The 21,117-nt window shown below is 38.0% G+C and overlaps 1 protein-coding gene across 1 annotated transcript in view; it reads right to left on the bottom strand.

Moving 5' to 3' along the window:
• GABRB1 (gamma-aminobutyric acid type A receptor subunit beta1) overlaps positions 1-21,117 on the bottom strand; it is a 115,877-nt gene that overhangs the window by 54,050 nt on the left and 40,710 nt on the right. The window contains exon 4 of the mRNA XM_057366746.1: positions 658-878. Coding sequence (XP_057222729.1) covers positions 658-878 — 221 coding nt within the window. The remainder of the gene's footprint in view (positions 1-657; positions 879-21,117) is intronic.

Genomic DNA, 21,117 nt, shown 5'->3' with positions numbered 1-21,117 from the left:
TCTCAACATAACAAACAATTTGGGTTAGTTTTAATTTTACAGTTGTGTGCCTTATCATTTGATCATGCACGCTCAAACGTTAAGATATATTTTTATCTACAGGAGTGAATATGGTTTGCACCGTATGAAGAATCGGTTGTGGTGGTGAAGAAGCAGTTATAAACCAAGGCAGTTTAAAGAAAACATACACTCAGGCATATAGATAATATTTAAATAATTTATGTAAATTTAAAAATGTCTCCTTTGTATTCCCTATCAAAAGTTGGTCACATTTCTTCAAGTAACTCCAAATTTTAATTTTCCATTGTCTTAAAGAGCTGCTGGAGAAACTTCAGAAAGAAGGGAGTGTTTGCCTAAGCTGTGATTGATTGATTAACAGGTGAGAACCATAATAAAGAACTCCTTAATAGTTTTAAYATACTCAGAAGAGCTGAAAGAAAGAAGCATTAGGCTTTGTTATCCATGGCTATAGCTATTAATGGTAGTGCTGCTGCTMTGTGGAAAATCCTTGGGTGTGTTGTTGTTGACTAAATGGAGCATGCATTGACTCACACAGTGGCACTGTGAAACCAGGAAATAAAGGAGACAAAAGCAGCACTGGTTCTACCTGCACTTCTGCCAGCACAGACACACAGCTGATTGAAACACCCAACATACCGTAGGCCATAAAGGACTGTCCCATCTGGATGGAGTCGAATCATTCGGTTTTTCACTGTCACCCCATGGACAAAGGATTTCTTGTCATTTTGGAAATACGTGTCTGGCACCCAGAGCTGGTCAACCACTCTGTTGTCCAGAGTTAGGTTCAAAGGTATTCCAGAATAAGAGAGCCTCTTATCCCTCCAGGACTGCTGAAAGTACATGGTCAGGGTGTAGTCCTAGGGAAGAAACAAGAAGGGCTTTTTGTATTTTCATACTGATTAGCAGACCAGAAGTTTATTTTCAGATGAGTCTCAGTAGCTGAGGATCAGTAGCAATAGGAAATTAAAGGATCGTTAAGGTGTTGTTGCCATTAGCCATGATCATGAGACTTGGCTTGTTCACATCAGTGTCAAACTTGACACTACTCATCAGTGGCGACAACTGCAACAGACTTTCAAAATCTCTTGACCCTGAGAGAATACACAGCACATCTGGGTCTCCAGTCTGTGGATCAAACTTGGTTTCTGATTTTTTTTTAATGTGAAAAGAGTGGGGTTTAGCTGACCTCAGCCAATTAGCACTGCATAGCACTGAGGATATTCTTCTGATATTCCCTCCCTTCATCCCGAAAGATTCCCCCCACAATCCAAAAGGCCTAGCTCTCCTCAGAAAGTGCAAATACAACCTTGCAAAATAATGGATAACTTCCCATTCCGCATCTGCCAGATGTAATGACTTTAGATAGCCAGGCACATCTCATCTCAGCCTGGGAAATGTGGTGCTTTCTGTCCTTGCCAATTGGATTTTATTCTATCAACACATTTTCTAGGCTATCATGTTATAACTTCGGTGAAGTACCATTTCTGCAGCCTTTCAGCTTTCACTTTGTCTGAAAAGAAATTGTTTCAAAGGCTTGTGATTTGATTTACTCCCTTGTATGTCTTTCTGGGAACTTGGTGATTTTAAAGATAGTCAATTTTTTCATGTGGAAAAGCCCATGTACTTTGTGGCTTATGGAGTTCTTAAAAGATGATTAGAACAGCAGTATGTGGACCATTAGTTTTGCTCATCTCCTCCCCCAGCCTGTTTTCAAGTGACAGGTCACTTTGTCACACATTTTTTATGGTAGAAGTGCATCAAAATCATAGCTATTATTGAAAAAAATTGGTCAGGAGTAAGATTTTCTTTTATGTGACTCAAAACCTTACCTCTGTCATTGTCACAAATCCTAGCCTGGACTCTGATTTTTGAAGAAACAGCATAAAAGCTGTCTGATACAATCTGTGCTCTTCATCTTTTCTTAAGATTGTATCATTGCCATGAAATCAAAGCAGAGTTGTTACCTTTCAAAAAGGCATTTTACCTGAAATGTTGCATCCAACAGAGCTATAAACCACAGACTTATCAGTGAAAGTTGTTAATAAAAATACTGTCCTTCCTTGCCCTGGGCCTGTAGGTTGCTTTTTTTTTTGGATGAAATACCAAATCGTCAGTCAGGGTACAATAGGACAATTACATCCATTGTGAGCACAGACTCCAGATTTGCATGGATTTTTCGAAGATATGCCTGTTTTCAGGCCTGTATGATGATTGCTACCCACAACAGAGACAAGTGGCTGTATGCTGAAGGTTTGTTAATTTTTTTGTTGGCCTGGGTCCCTAGGAGGAGGTCAGGATATCTTCTTTGCTTTTCAGACTGTGCTGGTCAAGCTGGAACTACAAAGTAATGCAGTGATATATATGCTGTGCTTTGCTGAGTAGGTGATTTAATTTAAATAGTAGTACAGAGGAACATGAACCCCAAGGAAGGAAGTTTTTGAATGTACAACTTGAATAGGGGTGGATTAGAAGAATCACTTAAAGAGAAGCTTGCCTTCAGTTCCTCTTACACCTATACAAACACCAGTTGGGAATTGGATGAGAGAAAGTGAAAATTAAAAAACAAAACAAAAAGCAACCAAACAAGAAAAAACAAAACAAAATCCCCCCACCCAACACCACAAATATCCCTAAAGCCCCCACCACTGTTCTGGTGCAGTTTTTGTACGTTGTATCTGTTTCCTAAACTGTTCTATTTCAAGCCTCGTTAGGTAGAAAAACTTCCATGAATGACTGATAAAATTTGAATCCTCAGCGCTTTACCCGGTATCCTCTACATCTTCTGCCTGATCCAGCAAAGCCTATGCAGTCTGCATAGATGTAACTGAAATTCCAATTCTACATAATTATCTTTTTCCTTCTTGTGTTTTTTTATATTTTCACTGGGTCTTAAGGCTGCTTTTGTGGAATTGTTAATGCTGTCCTACAAAAAAGCAAACAATTGATAGTGGGGCCTATGTGATGGCTCTCAAAGCTCAACCAAGAGAAAAATAGGCACAGTAAGTGACAAGAGATCTTAAAGGATGTGATCAAATGAAAGCAAAAGAAATTCTGTCTCTTAGCTATAACTGCAAAAGAATTTGAGTTGCTATCTTTAGTATCATAGTCTGTGTTTCATCCCGCTATGATTTATACAAAATGCTGTTGTTGGCAACACCACAGTAGAGAGAGTGATCCCCTGGTCTGCAGATGTGCTATGCTATGGAGAAGTATGTGGCAAGCCAGCAAGTGTTAATGAGGAAGGAAAAAAATCTTCATCCTAAAGGAATCTCAGTGTTTTTTAACTGAGCAAATTATCTATTTTTTCCCATTCCTCAGTATGCGGGGGTATTACTCATTCAGTATTTTAATGGGAAAAATAGTCTAATGTCATGATTGTGACAGTCCCTGTTGCAGTAAGTTTGTATTTTAAAAAGCATAGTTGAAGATTGTTTTAATGAAAAGCAAATTACACCTGCACTATAATAACCCAAATTTTATAAACTTCCTAATTGTTCTTTAATGTAATACAACCTTACATTTCTAATCTCTCATCAATGCTAGCAAGCCAGGGCTAGCCACATCTTGGAGGTTTTTGCATTAATTTTTATATTGTACAGTGGTGTGAGTGAAGTGGGGATTTAAAGACTACTTGTCTCTACCCTGTAAAATTTGCAGGGGATTTTTGTGCTTTCAAACTCTAGAGTATATGAATAATTTCTGAATCTGTCACATCTGTAGTGGTAATTGGTTGCAGAATTTTCTTAGCTTTTTAAGAAAGCTTCCCAAGATCTCAAGCATCAGTCAAGATATAAAAATAAATCACTGCATTTAACTTTCATACTTAAGAATTTCTATTCATGAGTTAAAAAAACAGATCCCAATGTAAAGTTAAAAAAGAGAACGTGTCTCTGCAGCTAACTGTTCTTTCAAATTATTTGTTTTTAAAAAGAATTCACTTTTTATAGAAACACACCAAACATTTTTATTGCTGAACTGTACTTTCCATAATTAAAAAAAAATCTGTAATTCTGCAGAAAAATCATGATATTTCAGTGGATTTAATAGTGCTGTTCACGTTTTCTGAAAGTGCCTCCTTACTTTTTTAGGGTGGAGTGAACCTTTAGAACAGTAAATATTTGAGCACCAACGATAAAGCTGTTTTGATATGTATCTGGTCTAGTTTCCATTTTTTTATGTGACAAAATTTGATTGATTAGAATGAGGGTTTTTTTCCTTTCTTTGTAATTGTGCAAGTCTCTTATATCTTTGCATCAAACCATTTGTAAACGTGTGCATGTAGATGTGTACTATAACTTATAAGTAAATCTGTATCAGTGTTTTATTAAGGTACATTAGATTGCTAAGACAAATAGCTACATACTAGTTCTAGATAAGAGAGGTTCTGTGAAAATGTGAGTAAGAGAAATTAGTTTATTTTACTCAAAATTGCAACTTATTTTATAATCTGAATTTAAGCAGTCTCATAAATAAATATTGACACCAAGTCTCTCAGTTCATTTGAGGAATATAAATTTCTTGCAGTAAAGAAAATGAATGGATCATTGAAGCATATTGTACTTGAGGTTAGACAATCAATTTGTAGATACAGGAAGGAACAGACTGAAGCGTCTATACAATAATAATTAATTTTTTATTTCTATGTTTTTTTGTTCCCTAGTATTTGTTTGATGCAATATGTATAGATGATGTAAGGGCAAGAATGGATTTTTTCTTTCCTGTTAAACCTCTCTGAAACCAGAAGAGATACATTACAATAGCTAAGAATTTAGACTTGCGTGAGTAGAAATTACTCTGTGATTTACCAGTTAGCACAGTAGACTACAATGTGGAATATATTGCTATATTATAATCTAACCTCCTGGAATACGAAGAWCTAGTACTTCACCACATTTATCAGTTGAATTATGGATGCTGGTGGAATAAAAGATGAGTTCACATCTGCTATATTGGAAGTTGTTTTGTCTTTTTCAAATTTCATATTTTAAGGAGAAAATGAGGAATCTTTTTAACTTGAAATGTTCAGTTTCATGGTGAAAAACACCTTTGGTTTTTCTTTTTTTCCAAGGTGGCCTTAATGTAAGTTCTGTTATTATTTCATGTACTGAAAAGCAGGTAAGCATACTGTGATATATTTAAGTAATAACTGAATATCAAAGCACCCTCTGAAAATCTTAACAGCTAAAAATGAACAATATGGATGCAGTTATTAGCAAAAGAAATAATATTATGTGAAAATTTAGCTATTCTAGGTTAGCATCATATTTTAGCTCTCTACATGAGTTTACACATGAAGGCACTGCACAGCAAGATGATTACATAGAGTGCACCAATGTCATATTTCTAACAGACAGCAGCATGTATTGGTAGTTGTGGGATGCACACTGTGCACCCAAACAATCTCAAATTTAAATTTTATCCTTGGGAACCATCCACTAATCAAATATCTGGCAGCCTCACAGAAAATGAGATGCTATGTAATTCAGATACATTATAACTTAATCAAGACAAACATAAGTGAAATCACAATTTAAAATTAAATTTGGAATGATGATCAGAATATTAATATTGACTGAAATAACACCATAAATGTAGGAAAGCAATATATGTAAATCCTGTTGTCACTGCAAGCTCTTATTAATTGGGAAAGAGTATTTTCCATGTTTATCTGATATAAGAATAGGAAGGGCAGAGTTTTGACCGAATGGTGAATGCTAAATTTGCAAAAAAATCATACTCATTCCAGTGTTGCAAGCATGTTAATGTATTGGAAGCAGCTACTAGCATCYGCTCAGCAGCAGTTAGCTGTTCTACCTTGGGATTCCAAGGGAAAATCTGTATCCTTACCTGCAAATGAACCATTTTAAGGTAAGAGGATACAAATGGTGATATGAGGTTTTGGGTGTGGTATTTTGGGTTAATGTTTGAAGTTTCTGAGTCTGTGTATGTGTGCGTTTTGTGTTAGAGTTTGGTTGTTTCTTTGTGGGGTGTTTTTGGATCTCCTCCATCTCTTGCCTGCTCCTGGTGTTCAATTCCAGATACTGCACAGAAATTAAGGGAAAAAAAATTATCTGAAATTATGGGGGAAGACTATTTTGGTTCTAATCATATTATTTTCTAAGAATGTCAGTGGAGCTGCACCTCTTCATCAAGTCGGCAGTCCAGACAAGCAAGGAAGCCAGGGAATTAGGGAGCACAGTACTGGTCCAATTGTAATTGCATTTCTCTCTGAGGACATAGTTCAGTGCTCCTGTAGCTGTTTTCAGTGAAGACTAATGCAGCACATGTTACCCAGTTCTTCTCTTATCTATCTTCTATCCAAAGTAGTGGGAAGAGGGGAGAAGGAACAGGTACTCAAATATTCAGTGCACTGCTCTGGTTCACAGAAGGCCATGGTTCTTGTGAACTACACTTCTGACAGGGAAAATGGAAAGCTACACTGACTGCAGAACAATAGGATAAAAATTTTCCATACAGAAGCTATATGGTGTTTTTTAACAGGATCAGAATTTTYACAGCAAACTTCAGTTTTGCAAAAATCATGTTTCCCACCAGAAAACTACAAATCATTTGTAGATGTGAGATGTCTGTCGAAGAAAAAGTTATGCAGAGTCTTGTTAGGCCAAGTGCCAGGCCCTATGCTCTGGTCAAACAGCCACAGGCAGTGCTACAGGCTGGGGGCAGAGGGGTTGGAAAGTGACCCAGCAGAAAAGGACCTGGGGGTACTGGTGACAGCAGCTGAACATGAGCCCTTGTGTGCCCAGGTGGCCAAGTAGGCCAATGACATCCTGGCCTGGATCAGCAATAGTGGCCAGCAGGACAGGCAATGATCATCCCCCTGTTCTCAGCACTGGTGGGTCCACGTCTTGAGTGCTGCATTCAGTTTTAAACCCCTCATTGCAAAAAAGACATGGAAGTGCTGGAGAGTATCCAGAGAAGGGCAACAGAGCTGGTGAAGGGGCTGGAGAGTAACTCATATGAGGAGCGGCTGAGGGAGATGGGCTTGTTTAGTATGAAGAAAAGGAGGCTTGGGGGAACCTTATCTCTCAGTCTATAACTACCTGAAAGGAAGTTGGTCTTTTCTCCCACACAACCAGCAACACGGCAGGAATAAATGGCCTCAAGCTGTACCAAGGTTGACAGGTTGTTCAGGTTGGACATCAGGAGGAATTTCTTCATGGAAAGGGTTATTAAACATTGGAAAAGACTGCACAGTGAGGTGGTAGGGTCACCATCCCTGGAGGTGTTCAGCAAGCAGCTGGATATGGCACTTAGAGCCATGGTCTAGCTGACAAGGTGGTGATCAGTCAAAGGTTGAACTCCATGATACCACAGGCCTCTTTCAACCAAAATGATTCTGTGATGTTTTAATTTTGTTTGATCCAGTCGGTAGTTTCACTTGCTAGTAAAGTGCCTTGCATTTTTGTTGTTCAAATGTGCTGATATTTCTTCAGAAATGGGTTTCATAAAACTTGCTGGCATTTATAACTTCACAACTATGGATGTGGCATCACAGTTGTGTCTTACAGAAAGAAGCAAAGATCTAGCAGGAATCCATATAGCTGTAATGACGATGCTCTTTATTGCTCAAGCACAGCCAAGACAAGATTAGACTCAATAATGTTGGAAGTGAAGGCATTACTATATTTGGATCCAATATTACTCCTTGCAGTCAACGCAGAAGTCCCCTGAACTGCAATAGGGATAAGAATTACATCCAATGTCTTCAATCTGTACTGGAAAAGCAAAGCAAAAGCAAAACATTTCTCAATTGCAACTATAAACTATGTTTTTTGTCGCATTTTGTTTAGTGTTTCAGTACTACTAATTAGCAGAACCCCCAATAAATGCTTTTGATATTTAAATGGGTTGTTATGACAGTTGCGTTCCATTGGCTTGGCATTATTTAATATAGAGGGGGGTAAAATTGGGACCTGCCTCACAGGTCCCGATTTTACCTTGCATCTTGTATTATGCCTCTTGGGGAGAAGAGTAAGGACTTCTAGACTTTAAAACAATAACCCACTGCCTTGCCCTTTGCTGGCTTTTTTCCCTTTTATTTGAACTTTGCTATGAAAGGCTTGAATGTGCCATTTGCTCTTTGTATAGGAAGAAGAGAAATGTTGTTACGAAACACTAATATGGATCATTTTGATTAGAAGTGGACTTGCCAAAATTTAGCAGGAAAGTAAGGTAGCAGGCAAGGTAGGCTTACAGATGCATTACTGTTACTCTACTGCATGCTGGAAGCTCCTTCAAGGAAGGTGAAAAACTACTACACCATTCTCAGCTGCACTTCAAACTTCCAGCCACATAGCCCACTGTCTGGGACAGCGTGAGGTACACCAGCATAACATTTTTCACAGCTCAAATTTAATACCAGGTCTGTCTTAAGTGGCTATGTTAATTGTCAACGTAAGAATCAGAACATATCCATGGTACGATCCATATTCCCAGAAAGATCAATGAACTGCTTTTAGCGCAGTTTTTGTAGGAAACTAGCAATGATATCTATTCCCATGGTATTTGATTTTGCTTTTGAAAGTGGTAGTCCTTTCTGYATTGAGGGTAAAACTGCCACAAAGATGTATGATGGGAGAGGTGGAGAATAAGAAAAATATGGCACAGGAGATGTATATACTTAGGTAAAATGCCATTGTAATGAATGCTGGAGTAAAGAAATACAAGTGTACTGGCATATACAGTTAGCTATATTCAATGTATTTCATGTATTTTTGCAGGCAGCAAATTATGGTGTCCTTGATACTTTGGGTCCAGTGAGGACACCTGGGGATTCAGAAAGAACAGCTTAAAAGAAAACAAAGGAACAGAAAAGTTTCTTACTGCCAAGTAGCCCACAGACCAACATATGTCAATAAAAGCCCAGATCTTTTAGCGCAAATCAGCAATGTAGACAGAAATAAGAGAAAAACATGTTTTCTCTTAGATGTGTCTCTGTGACACAGCTAAAAACAAGTTTCTGCTAAAACCCCCAAACAAACCCAACTTGTCCAGGTGGCCCATACCTGTCTATCKGTGTCTGAGGACTCCAGTTAATGCTCAAGACCAGGTAGGACAATTACAGTGGAAAGTTATTCTAGGTATTATATGCTGCTTGGTGCTGAAGTCCAGGATGTTTAAGCATCCTTCTCCTCTGAGTTTTACAAAGACTTGTCTGTTCATATGCAGGCCTGAAAGGGAATTGTGGAATGACATTTGAGGACCGTGACCTTGTATTCAGGAAGTGCTGTYCTCATCCCCTCTGCAAACAGGCGGAGAAAGCACTCCAAGGAAAAGGAATTTCAAGCTTTAACTGAAATTCCAAAATATTTTATCCAGCTTGGAGATGAAGCATCAATACACAGGAGCAGGACTGGGCATTTGGGTGAAAACTGTGTTTCCCATGTTCTTATGTGGGCTATATGGAGATGGCTCCTTACTGGATGCAGGACTGACTCATGAGCTGGGCTCTGAGGGTCTATCACATGCAATGTGATTTAAGAACTAAAGCAAACTAAGCCAAAGATACTTGGAAGGGTGCAGCACTTTCAAGTTCCCATTAAAGGAAAACACTGTGGAAGAATGAAGAATTAATTAAACCACACTTCCCTTGCTACCTATAAGCAAGATAATTGGAAAGCAGCCTGTTTTCTAACAATGGTTGTTGCTGAAGCATTATTGAAGCTGATTATTCTTTTCCTTTGCAATTTCCATCTAGCTCAGCAGGGGTGAACTATGAGACCGTTACAAAGTGCACTGCATGTCTAAGGAGGATGACACAGTGCTTAGAGCTCAGAATTCCTTGTGGTGTCAGTGCACAGTGCTGCAGTCGAAGCTGAACTGATGGCGATCTTAGGAGCAGATGGGAGAAGTTTGTTGAACTTTGTCTTGAACCCTATTGTATAAGTGGTAAGAGTACCAGAAATCTTACAGAAATTGCACAGAAAGCTAAAGAGGACACAAGAAAGTGAGTATCAGCAATGTAAAAATGAATTGGAGTCACACAAAGCAGCTGATCTTGTGAAGTAAGTTCTGTGCTGTGCAGGGCCTTATCTTAAGCCAAACTTACAAGTAAGAAATCAGAAGTGAAGACAGTCAGCCATGGCTAGAYTCTTTGGCTCCAGAATATGCTTACCAATGTAGGAGGGAAGATATATACATCTTAGTATGAAGTTGGGCTAACTTCATAAAAACAGCAACTGATTTTTTCTTTTTAATGCCTTAATATATATCTACAATTTATTTTTTACCCRTTTAAGAGTAGGAGTTATTTCTATTTCCACGGGCTGGTGATTGAAATCAATTTGGTTCCTCCTGCCTAGTTCTCAGCTGTCATTCTACTGTATCAATTTTCGTTATAGTTTCAAGAAAAGCAGATGGAGGTCAAAGTGACACGCGATGAGTCAGTGGCTCTACCTGGAATAGAAACAGTAATTACTTAGCTGCTGCCAGAGCTTTAGGCTTATGTATACCTTACTGGGGTTTTTGTGTGTGTGTGGGNGGTTGCTTTGTAGCTTTATATGTAACTACTACTTGTCTGTTTTTTCCCTAAATTGCTCAGGACAACTTTGTCATTGTTCATTATACTTATGATTGAATTGTGTTCTATAAAATGGTCAGGATTATGATGACTTAGATTGCCAGAAATATTTTTCCTGTATGTTCTTGGCACACTGACTGCTTTACAGAATTCTAACCCATAAATCATAGTTCAGGCTCATGCTCACCTTTGGTACTGTATTTGGAAACCAGGGACAGAGGAACATCATGACATTTCTCCTTTATAATAACTGTCAAAGTGCACATATTTTGGTCTTGGAGGGGATAACACTAAGAGTATTAGTGACACTGTCACAGTACTAGAAGACTACTGACATGCTGKTTGCAAAATCCTCTGGGAATTTCTAGTCCAATCTCCTGTTTGAAGTCCTGTTGGACTGTAACCAATCCTGTCTCAGGTGAGATATCACTTCCTCAAGCAAATCAAGAATGGGAATTCCACAACACCTGTGGGCAGACTCTTCCGGTGCTGCACTACTTTCCTGGTGAGAAATTTTCCTGACATCTACTCTGACCCTCCCTATGTGCAATTAGTTGCAGTCCTTCATTATTTCATCTGAGTGTTTTTTCTGCAATCTTCCCTTCAGGCAATTGTAGGCTGCCATGAGGTTTTCCTTTGGCTCTTCACCTTGGCCAACCAAAGCAAGGCAAGTTCCTATGTCTATCCTGATAGATTATGTGCTCAAGGCCCTGACCTACATTGATAGCTCCTCACTGGATCCTTTTCAGTTTCTCAGTATTTGGAAAGAAATGCGAGATACTGTTGTAAGCACAGTCTTACCACTACAGAATATAGGAGGACAGTAATATCCCTCTGTGCTGACCATATCCTGCCACTGTCAGTATACAGTTTACATGATGAAGTGCACTTCATGGCTTGTTTTCAGCCACTCTTAATGTAACTACAGAAGCCTTTCTTGTTGCCCTCTCTCTTTTAACTTTCAGGTCTAATGAGGATTTGAAGCAATATTTTTAGGCTTCACAGAATCAAAGACTCATTCAGGTTGGAAGGATCTCACTGAGATTGAGAGAGAACTTGAGACATAGTCAGAGGCAGCCTTAGCTGCTCTCCTAAAATCCAGTGCTGTGATCCTGCCTTTTCTCATTTTTCTCTCCTGTAGAACTCTACTATCTCATAGTACTATCTGAATTCTACTATCTCATTGTAGAATTGCAGCCAAGGCTGCCTCTGACTTTCTTATCTTAGACAAATATTTTCTTGTATTTGTATAGTCTAGCAGGTCATGTTTCCTTGTTAGGTCCTCAGTTAGCAGGAAGCTGTTCATCAGTGCATTCAAGAAGTCTTCTAGATTACCTGAGCCCTCCTGTATAACTGGCAGATACCAGAGTGGTTAGTCTCTCATGAGGAACAGGATCTGTGCATGTGAGACTTCTTCCAGTTGCTGGAAGAAAGTCTCATCTGCWTTTTCTTCCTAGTCAGGATGTCGATAGTGGACACCCCCTACAACAAGGCCAAACAATGTTTGTTTGGCTGCTAACCTTGACCCATAAACTGTTTGGATCCTGATCCATCCCAAGGCAGACTTCCAAGTATTCCAGCTGTTTTCTCACATAGAGGCAGCTCCATTTCCTCTTCTTTCCTGCCAGTTGAACAATAATTTCTATTTCTGGTTTCCTTGCCAGTTCTGTTGCCCWGTTTCCTCCTCCTGCATGCCCCTTTCTGTGTTTCAGTTCATTGAGAAGCTTCTGTGTTAACCTGGCAGTTCTGCTGGTGAAATTCTGGACCTCTTGCATGACAGGGTGGATTGTTCCTGGTTTTCTTTGAAATTCTGCTTCCACTCTTTCTGCTTGATGACAGCTTGCTGAGGAATTTTATTCAGCAATTACCTAAATAAGGCAAATTCTACTGTCCTGATGTCCTAACTCCACTGCTTACTGTCTCAGATATCCTGCAGATCCTGAATTCTGTCATCCTGGGGTCACGGCAAACCAAATGTGCTGTAAATACTTGCTTTTCATCTGGGATGTTTTTACAAAAGGCAGCTTGAGAAAAAGCCCTTCATGCGATTTTTCATGAGCTGCATAATTTAAATATTATTAAGCTGCTTACATGATAATCTAACATCAGAGTCAACGGGTTTCCAACACTGATGCAGGCTTTTCTGTGGAAAATTTGCTTTTGGCTATTTCAGGGAATCAGTTTGCCTTTAAATTTGTGTATTGTTGACACAAAATCCTCAGAGCATAATGCAGGGTATTTTTAGACTGTTGATAATAAAGGACATTGTTTTATTTTTATTTTACTAACAGAATAATCAATTGGATAACTAAYAGTGCTTGCCAATTTAATATGATTAATTTGATTAAAACCCTACAAACCCAGTGCTGTTGCCAGTCTCATGGGAATCAACATTACAAAATATTGTATAGTAYGTGTAGACTTTTTAGGAAAAGAAAAAAACCCAACCAAGAACGAAAAACTCATTAGTCAATTGGAAAGCAACTGATTAATACTCTTGAGAACTGATTAGGATATGGAGGTGCAGGCTGTCTTTCCTGAAAAATATGTAACTAGGTAGAACATGGGATTAGTAACTATTTGAAGAATTGAAAGTTTAGTGCAGAAAACTGGGATTGGAGCCAACATACTGAAAATCTGGGAAACTGTTTTCACAMAGATGACTTTATAAATAAAACAAACCTCACAATCAGTTTTATTTAATGCTCCTGGGACAGGAGATCAGTTGTTTGGAAGTTTTGGTGCATGGCAGAGGTGACCAAGTCATGCCACTRTTCATGGTATAATAAAAAATGCAAGTGATGGCAATGGTGGTGAGTCTTTCTAATCTTCAGTGTGAYAAAACAGCTCTGGCTGGTGACTTCTATATATTGCCTATTATTTGCCTTACTTAATCCCTTAAACCTTGATTAAATAGTAACAAAACCAGTGGGTTTGTATCAGCAGACACTGAATGCTTGGGGATAAACATGCCTGGTAGCCACAAGACTCTCCAGATGGGTATGTTGTATCCAAATAGATGCGTAGTTTTTAATTTATTTATAGCAGGAATGCCATTTATATCTGTTAGGGTATAGTAATAAATTTACTGAACTATAAAACAATTTATCCTCCTTTCTTTCAGCTGATTACAACATCTTAAGGTATCTCAGTATAGTATGAACATCTGTTCCCTGAAGATTGATTCTTCTCAGAMAATAATTATAGAGCTAATTAACGGAGTGGAGAAGGGAATTTAGGAAATAAACAAGGGACAGCTCTGCCTTTCTTTGCTAACTCTCACCTTAGTACATTCATTTCACTAGACTGACTTTCTAGCATACCCTACAGCAAATTCTCCAGATGCAATAGTCCATTTTCTTTGGAACAGGGTAGAAAATCATATAGTGGCTCTGGGCCTTGAACACCCTGCTCTAACAATTGGTGTTAGCAGATCATCAGAAACAGATAGTCATGCCTCCTTTTCCACCTGTTCTGAGCCCTAGAGCACAATGCCAGAAACAGATCTCACTCCAGCATTTGGCAGTGTTGTCATGGGGAGATCTCCTATAATTTCTCATAATTTGAGTGAAATAGATTACTCTTCTGATATGCTTTCCAGTCTCCTATTTTTAGTGATAGAGGTGACACCTAATTTGCACTTGTTAAAACAGGCATATGAAAGCGTGTTGTAAATAAATCTTGGGAKGAATATAAATTAGCATGGTTCAGGGCAAAATAACTTCCCTTTTGTGGGTCAAAATGAAAATAATGTCGGGGGGTGTGTTCCACTTCTGTATGTTGGAGGATTCTGGTACCTTTATATACAGAATTGGATGGTGGCTACAGTGGAGGCAGGACTTTAAAAGGACATCAAGTCTTAGCCAGCATGACACCCCTCTTGTTCTCAGCCAGAAGACTGTTTACTATGTTGTAATCTAACTCTTCTAGATTACATTTGATAAAACAGACAAACTAATGTTGGTGTATTGAGCAGTGAAGTAGCTGCAGAAGAGTTAGAGCTCTGTGGCTGTTGCAAGAAACATAGATATAGGTAATGTAATCCTACTGAGAATGTGTAGAGGACAGGATGGGAGAATAGCTTGATTTTGACTGCAGCAAAATGGAATTCAGTGGGCTCAGTAGATATTGTATGTGGTCTGCTGCAATGGTGGCTGCCAGAGTTTTATGACATGGATAATACCCTTAYGTCTCAACTCCAGGGAGGCAACTAAGACAGCTTAGTCCCTGCTCAGCACTTGTTTTTTATCATATTTCCTCTTCTGTATCACCAACCTGATATTTGGGAAAAGCCTTTCTGTAATGGGGATATCTGTTGGTAGAAGATTAGTGTTCTGTGTGAGAACAGTGTTTTTATTTCTCCYTCTTTGTATTCACAGGAAGAATTCCTGTTCTTTAATCCTGATTTCAGTCAGTTTTTAATCTTATTCCTTCTTCAAATTCTGTCTGCAAAGATTGCTTGTCATAAAGATACCTATTTTCTACAGTATCAACRTAGATTCAGCAGTAGGTGTCAGTTCAATATTGGGTGAACTGTTTAAATCTCTCCCCAAGCCTTTCCTTCTTCATTTCATGGCGAGTCAAAGTCTAGCGACTGAAAGGTAATCACTATGGTTACAGCATCCAGTTCTAGCAACAAATCCAAGATTTAAGTCTTAACGCTTGTAGCAAAATATATATATTTGAGACACCCCCAGACATTTGGGATCGTGTTTGCAAGTGTTAAAACAGACATTGACAGTTTGAGATAATTCCATTGCAATGCTTTGCTTGCAAGACAGTGGTCTGCTATTATAAGTGGATTGCTTACATAAGAGTTGAAAGAATACTTACTAGTTTAAAATGCAGCTCAAAGCAATACTGGATTTTTTAAAGTCAGAAATCTAAGATTTAATCACTGACTGGTTTGAAGTCTGTGTCAACACTGTCAGTTGAAAGGAAGATTGAAACTTGGATGCTTCCCAGCTGCAAATATTACCAAGACATCACTATGAGCCATTTTCAGGCCTTACAAGAGTTCTGGACATTATGAAGCACCCAGGTTTCACAAACCTGCAGCAGATGACTTTACAGCCCAGGTGGTTGATATTTCATGTGTTGAGGTCTCTCACCCCAATTAGTACCTAATTTGAACCCATCTGTTTACAGATGGCAGAAAATCACTGATCTATCACAGTTCTCTCCAGTAGACAGGTATCCATCCATAAGCCAAATTAACAACCCCAGACCAGAATCGCCCAGGGAGATTTGCTGAGATAGTATCAGTGCCTGGGTAGTGTTCGCGCAGTACTGGCAGCTCTTGTCAGAGACAAGTCTWATGGGAAAATCTAGCCAAGTAATGCTTTGAAGCTGGCAAACATCTCTTCTGGCTGTGGCTCGGGCATAGGAATGAAGCTGGATTGGGAATGTCTAATCTGTCCATTCTGTACTTCAGGTCAATGAAGGGGTGTCTTTACAYTTAACTGATGGGAAAAAGGGGTGTCGAGTTCCCTGAGAACTGAATTTTGAACTTGACTGCTAACTAGTGTATGTCAAGAGATTCTAAATCCCAAATCATGACAACGTGGGTTTTGTTATTGCATTCTCAGAATGGCACTACTTGCTAATCTCAAAGGGCTTATAAGCCTATAACTTTTCATCGTATCTTATAGTACATTTGTTCATTCTGGAGAGGAGTTTGGGATGATGTGACTGCAGCCTTCCGTACCAGGAGGGAGCCTACAAGGAAGATGGAGAAAGGCTTTGTACAAGGACATGTAGTGACAGGACAAGGGAGAATGGGTTCAAATGGAAAGAAAGTAAGTTTAGATTATATATTAGGAAAAAAATTCTTTTCCCTGCAGGTGGTGAGGTACTGGAACAGGTTGCCCAGAGAAGTTGTGGATGTGCCATTCCTGGCAGTACTCAAGGCAAGATTGGATGGGGCTTTGAGTCACCTGTACTAATGAAAGACGTTCCCACCCAGCTCAGGGGTGCTGGAACTAGATGGTCTTTGAGGTACCTTCCAACCTGAGCCATTCTATGATTCTGTGATTTATTCTCTAGATAATTTTTGATAATGAAATGCAAAACTTATTAGAATTTTTAATCAAATCTYTAAGCAAATCCCATTCAGTTGCAAATAGCATACCATATTTTTCCATTTGATAGATGACTTCTTAAACTTTACATTGGTTTTGAATCTTTGAGGAAATTGTAATCTTATATAATGTTTTACTGCAAGTAACTTTTATATTTAGTGACTCATCTTAATTGTGGTTTATTTTTGTCCTGAATCTATTAAGTATGATATTAGATGTAGAATATTTTCCAGCAAGTCTTTGACTTTTATACCTAAATCAACTGTATTACAAGCAGATAGTACCTATTTACATATGGTATTTGTTTGTTTGTTTGTTTTGGTATATGAATTAGGTGGTGGCAGCTGCTGCTGCTGCTTTCACTTGACTTTTAGATTCAGGATGTTTAAAAGGATGCATTGTTTCAGATTAAGTTTTATTTGCATCTGAGGCCTCAGATAAATTGATAACTCTTTACCCTAGAGATTTTTTTGTTTTCTTTTGCTTAGAGGAATCTCAAGAATTATGTAAATTGTGTGGTGGGTTTTTTTTTTTGTTTGGTTGTTGTTTTAACACCATAAGGGACAAAATTATAAACAGCTGGTGATAAAATAAAATGCAGCATATGCTAAACAGTTGTAGATCAATKTAACTTCTTGTTTATTCTATGATTCCCCAGATAAAAAAAATCTGATTGACCTCACCTATCTAACGGTCAGAAAAAACATCTTTGATTACATACTGTAAATTGAAGAAGATGGGAATTAGAACAAAAGAAGTGTCATGGTTCAACCCCACCTGGTGACTAAACAYTACACAGCCACTTGCTCACTCTCCCACCCCTTCCAGCAGGACAGGAACAAGAGAATTGATAGAGTAAAAGTGAGAAAATTCCTGGGTTGAGACAAGAACAGTTTTATAACAGAAATAAAATAATATTAGCAATAAATTGTAGTGAAAATCAAAATCACAAAGAGAGACAAAGGTAAAACACAAGGAAGACCAAGTGACAAAAATGGAAACAATTGCTTAGCACTAGTTGACCAAAGTTTGGCCAGGGTCTCAGCAGTGGCACCCTGGACACAGTTTATAGYTGAGCATGACCCCAAACGGTATGGAATATCCCTTGGGTAAGCTGGGCTCAGCTGTCCYGGCTGTGCCCCCTCTCAGTTCCTTGTGCACCCCAGGCTCCTCACTGGTGGTGTGGGGCGAGGAGCAGAGGTGGCCTTGCTGCACTGTAAGCACTGCTCAGCAACAACTACAACATCCCTGTGTGACCAGCACTGCTGCCAGCACAAATCCAAAACACAGTCCCATACTGTGCAACTGTGAGGAGAATTAACTCTACTCCAGCCAAAACCAGAAAAACCAGCTGAATGGTTAAGATTCTGGATAAAACAGGCTGTGCCAGTAGTGTATGGTGAATTCAGAAGTAACGTGCCAGGGGAGATTACAGGTAGAAATACTCAAAGGATGAGATCTTGGACTAATTTTTATTTTCTCTTTTATTTTTTCAGCCACTAGAAAAATCAAAATGTATCAATGAAATTTGCAGCTGATATTAAAGTAAGGGGACACATCAGAGAGTATCAGTATATCACAATGATCATCTTGAATGCTGGGGCAGTAGAAGTGGRATTATATTCAGTACTGAAAAGTCATAGAATTGGAGACTGAAAGTCAAAGAAAGAAATATTTATTTTATAAGATGAGACTTTGTTGGGGAATGGGATGAAAACAGAGATAAAAGAGCTGAACACTTATCTATCTGATATGTCATTGTGCATCAGGCAATAGCAGCAACAGAAGGAAGGATGAAGTGTTTGGGGTTTGTTGTTTTAGGGAGGGGGTTGGCTTATTTTTTTAGGTCAGCAGACAAATGGAAAATGTAAAGAATTTTGGATCACCCAAAGTAATATTTTTTTTTAAATGAAAGTTCCTCTAAAATGTTTTTTTAATCAAATGACACCTAATATTTGTTTTGTTTTGCTTTTTWTAAACTACTTTATTGAATAATTAAGTATAGATGAATATACTACAAAAATATTATCTTAAAAATCAATACATCAGGCTGTTGACACAGTATTTTTTAACACTGGAGACATCAAAAGACTTCATAAATTGTGAAAAGAATTAATGAATAATTTTTAAAAAGTATTTCTGTACTGAAAGCTCTCCCCAAAATTCCACTTAAATGATTCAAAGTGTGTGGGTGTTCAGTCTCTTTCTAAGCTACACCCACCAGTTTTTATATGAATTACAGAATCATGCAAGTTGGAGGGAAGCTCCAGAAAACCTCCTCCAGCTCACAGCATATCCAATGAGATCAGGCTTCTTGGGTTTTGATTATCTCATGCACTTGAGTTTTGATTATCTCCAAGGATGGAAACTCCACAACCTCCCTGGGCAACTTGCTCTGGTGTTTCACCATCCTAACAGGGAAAATGTTTGTTCTTGTGTTCAGTCAGAATTTCTCACATTCTGACTTTTGCCCCTTGTCTCTCATGTAATCCCTATGATGTGTGTAAGTGAAATACAAAAAAGCTCATGTACTGAACTAAAAATTTCATTAGAGTGATTATGATTATTAATGATATTGCATAATGATACTGATTTTTAAATTCTTCTTATATATTCCTGCATGATGTTTTAACATTCATTTTTGAACAGGAATTTTTTCATTGTTTAAAAGCATGTTAAAGTAAAATTATGTGTGACAACATAACATATGGTTATAAGTTTCAACTCTATTGTAATTATTTGTAAAATAGTTTTTACTCCACTGAGTTTATATTTGAGATTTTGGCTGAAATGCTTAGCTTTAAACATGTACATGAGAAAATCAAGAAGATAAAAGAGCTTCTGTAATTCGTTAAATCTTCTTCACTTACGGGTGAAGGAAAAGTTCTTACAGACATGTTAGGTTGGTGATTTTAAGCCCTGAACTGGTGGGGAACATCTGTCTCCCATTCAGGTGTAGGTAATCCAGAAAATTACTTTCATTCACATATGATATTTTTCTGAGTTAATCTTCTGCATTATTTCAACCTGCAATATTCTAGTAATAGCACGTGTGTACTTCTAAGTTACTTATCTTTTTAATTTAAGGGTTTTGGAAAAATACTGAGGATTAATTTTTTTTTAGACATGAAATGCTGTCATGTCTCAGCAGAAAAATGACAGAAATGGAGCTCATGAAGAATTAATCTAGAACATTTTACTGTGACTGAACTCTTATTAATAAAGAAGAAAATAATAGTGAGAGCTTTGAGTCACTTTGAGTAACAGCTATTAAAAGTCAGATGTGTTTTACTTTGTTTTAGATTCTTGTCATAATCCCAAGTGTGAAGAAAACTGAGGGATGAGGAGGAGAGGAAAGAAAAGCAGCCGTTGTAGTATACTTCTTCCAAAAAAAGTTGGGAATTAAATCGTGCATYTGCATGCTTACAGAGATGTGAAGGTGATTTGCAAATATATCGAGCATTTTCTTTAGCTGGTGTTTGCAAATAATATTTCTTTCTGGCCAATGAACATTGTATAAAAGAATAAGAGTGTAGCTCAAATAGTAAGTCTATAGGAATGCTTCACTGTGTACCTTGGCATAARAATTGGCTTTCAGCTAAGCCCTTTGTAACCATCTGCAAGCTTAGAAAGAGGTAGATCTGACATTTGATTTTAGAATACTAGTTTATTTCCCTTTCTTTTCTCCAAGGTATATTGTATTTCTTTAATAAAAAAGAAACATTTCCCTAATAGAAGGCACTGATATTATGATAAATGAGCATAATAGAAGCCATAGGGACTAAAACAGTGCTTGCATTAATTTCTCATCTGTTCGCAAATATTATTTAATATCAATTTTKACTTTCAAGTGACTGTTTTTGGCTTATGAAAAATAAGATACTTCCTATTCAAGACAAGGTGCACCTGGCTCTCTTCATCTCCTGAGCATATGCTGTAAAGCCACAGCATATCAAAATCTGGAATCAAAATAAAACTGAAGCCTGTACAAATTCTGAACACTGTGCATCCTGCCTCTTGAATTTGTCTATAAACACTGCTTTGGTTAGGTCAACAGACAGACTGGCTTTTGCACAGGCTTACAGAGCTTCTACAATTAGACTGCAAAGAAAGGCTACAGGAGCGTGTGGTGGTTAAGGCAATACAATATTTGTATGGGGACAAAGAGAAAGTAAAATTGCCAGTGAAGATGCTGGGAATGAGGAAGACAGTATTGCAGAAAAAAGGAAGATTTTATTTCAGTCCCGGGAAAATCTGGGAAAAGAAGTTAAATAAGAATATCAGAAGCTTTACTGTAAAATTATAAAGGTGTTAGTGTCATACAAGAATTGTTTCTTGATTTTGATACATTTTTAGTTTAAAATATGGAATTGCTCTGTTAGAATTTTACAAGCTCTTATATACACTTCAAAGATCTATGAACACACAATTTGATCATCTGAACTTTACACAAGTTTTCTGAGGTACTTTCTGTAA

Source organism: Malurus melanocephalus, unplaced genomic scaffold (genome assembly GCF_030028575.1).
Source record: "Malurus melanocephalus ecotype Western Australia unplaced genomic scaffold, MMel_1.1 scaffold_71, whole genome shotgun sequence".
NCBI lineage: Eukaryota > Metazoa > Chordata > Aves > Passeriformes > Maluridae > Malurus > Malurus melanocephalus.
Note: the sequence above shows the minus strand (reverse complement) of the source record. Positions and strands in the feature narration are given on the sequence as shown.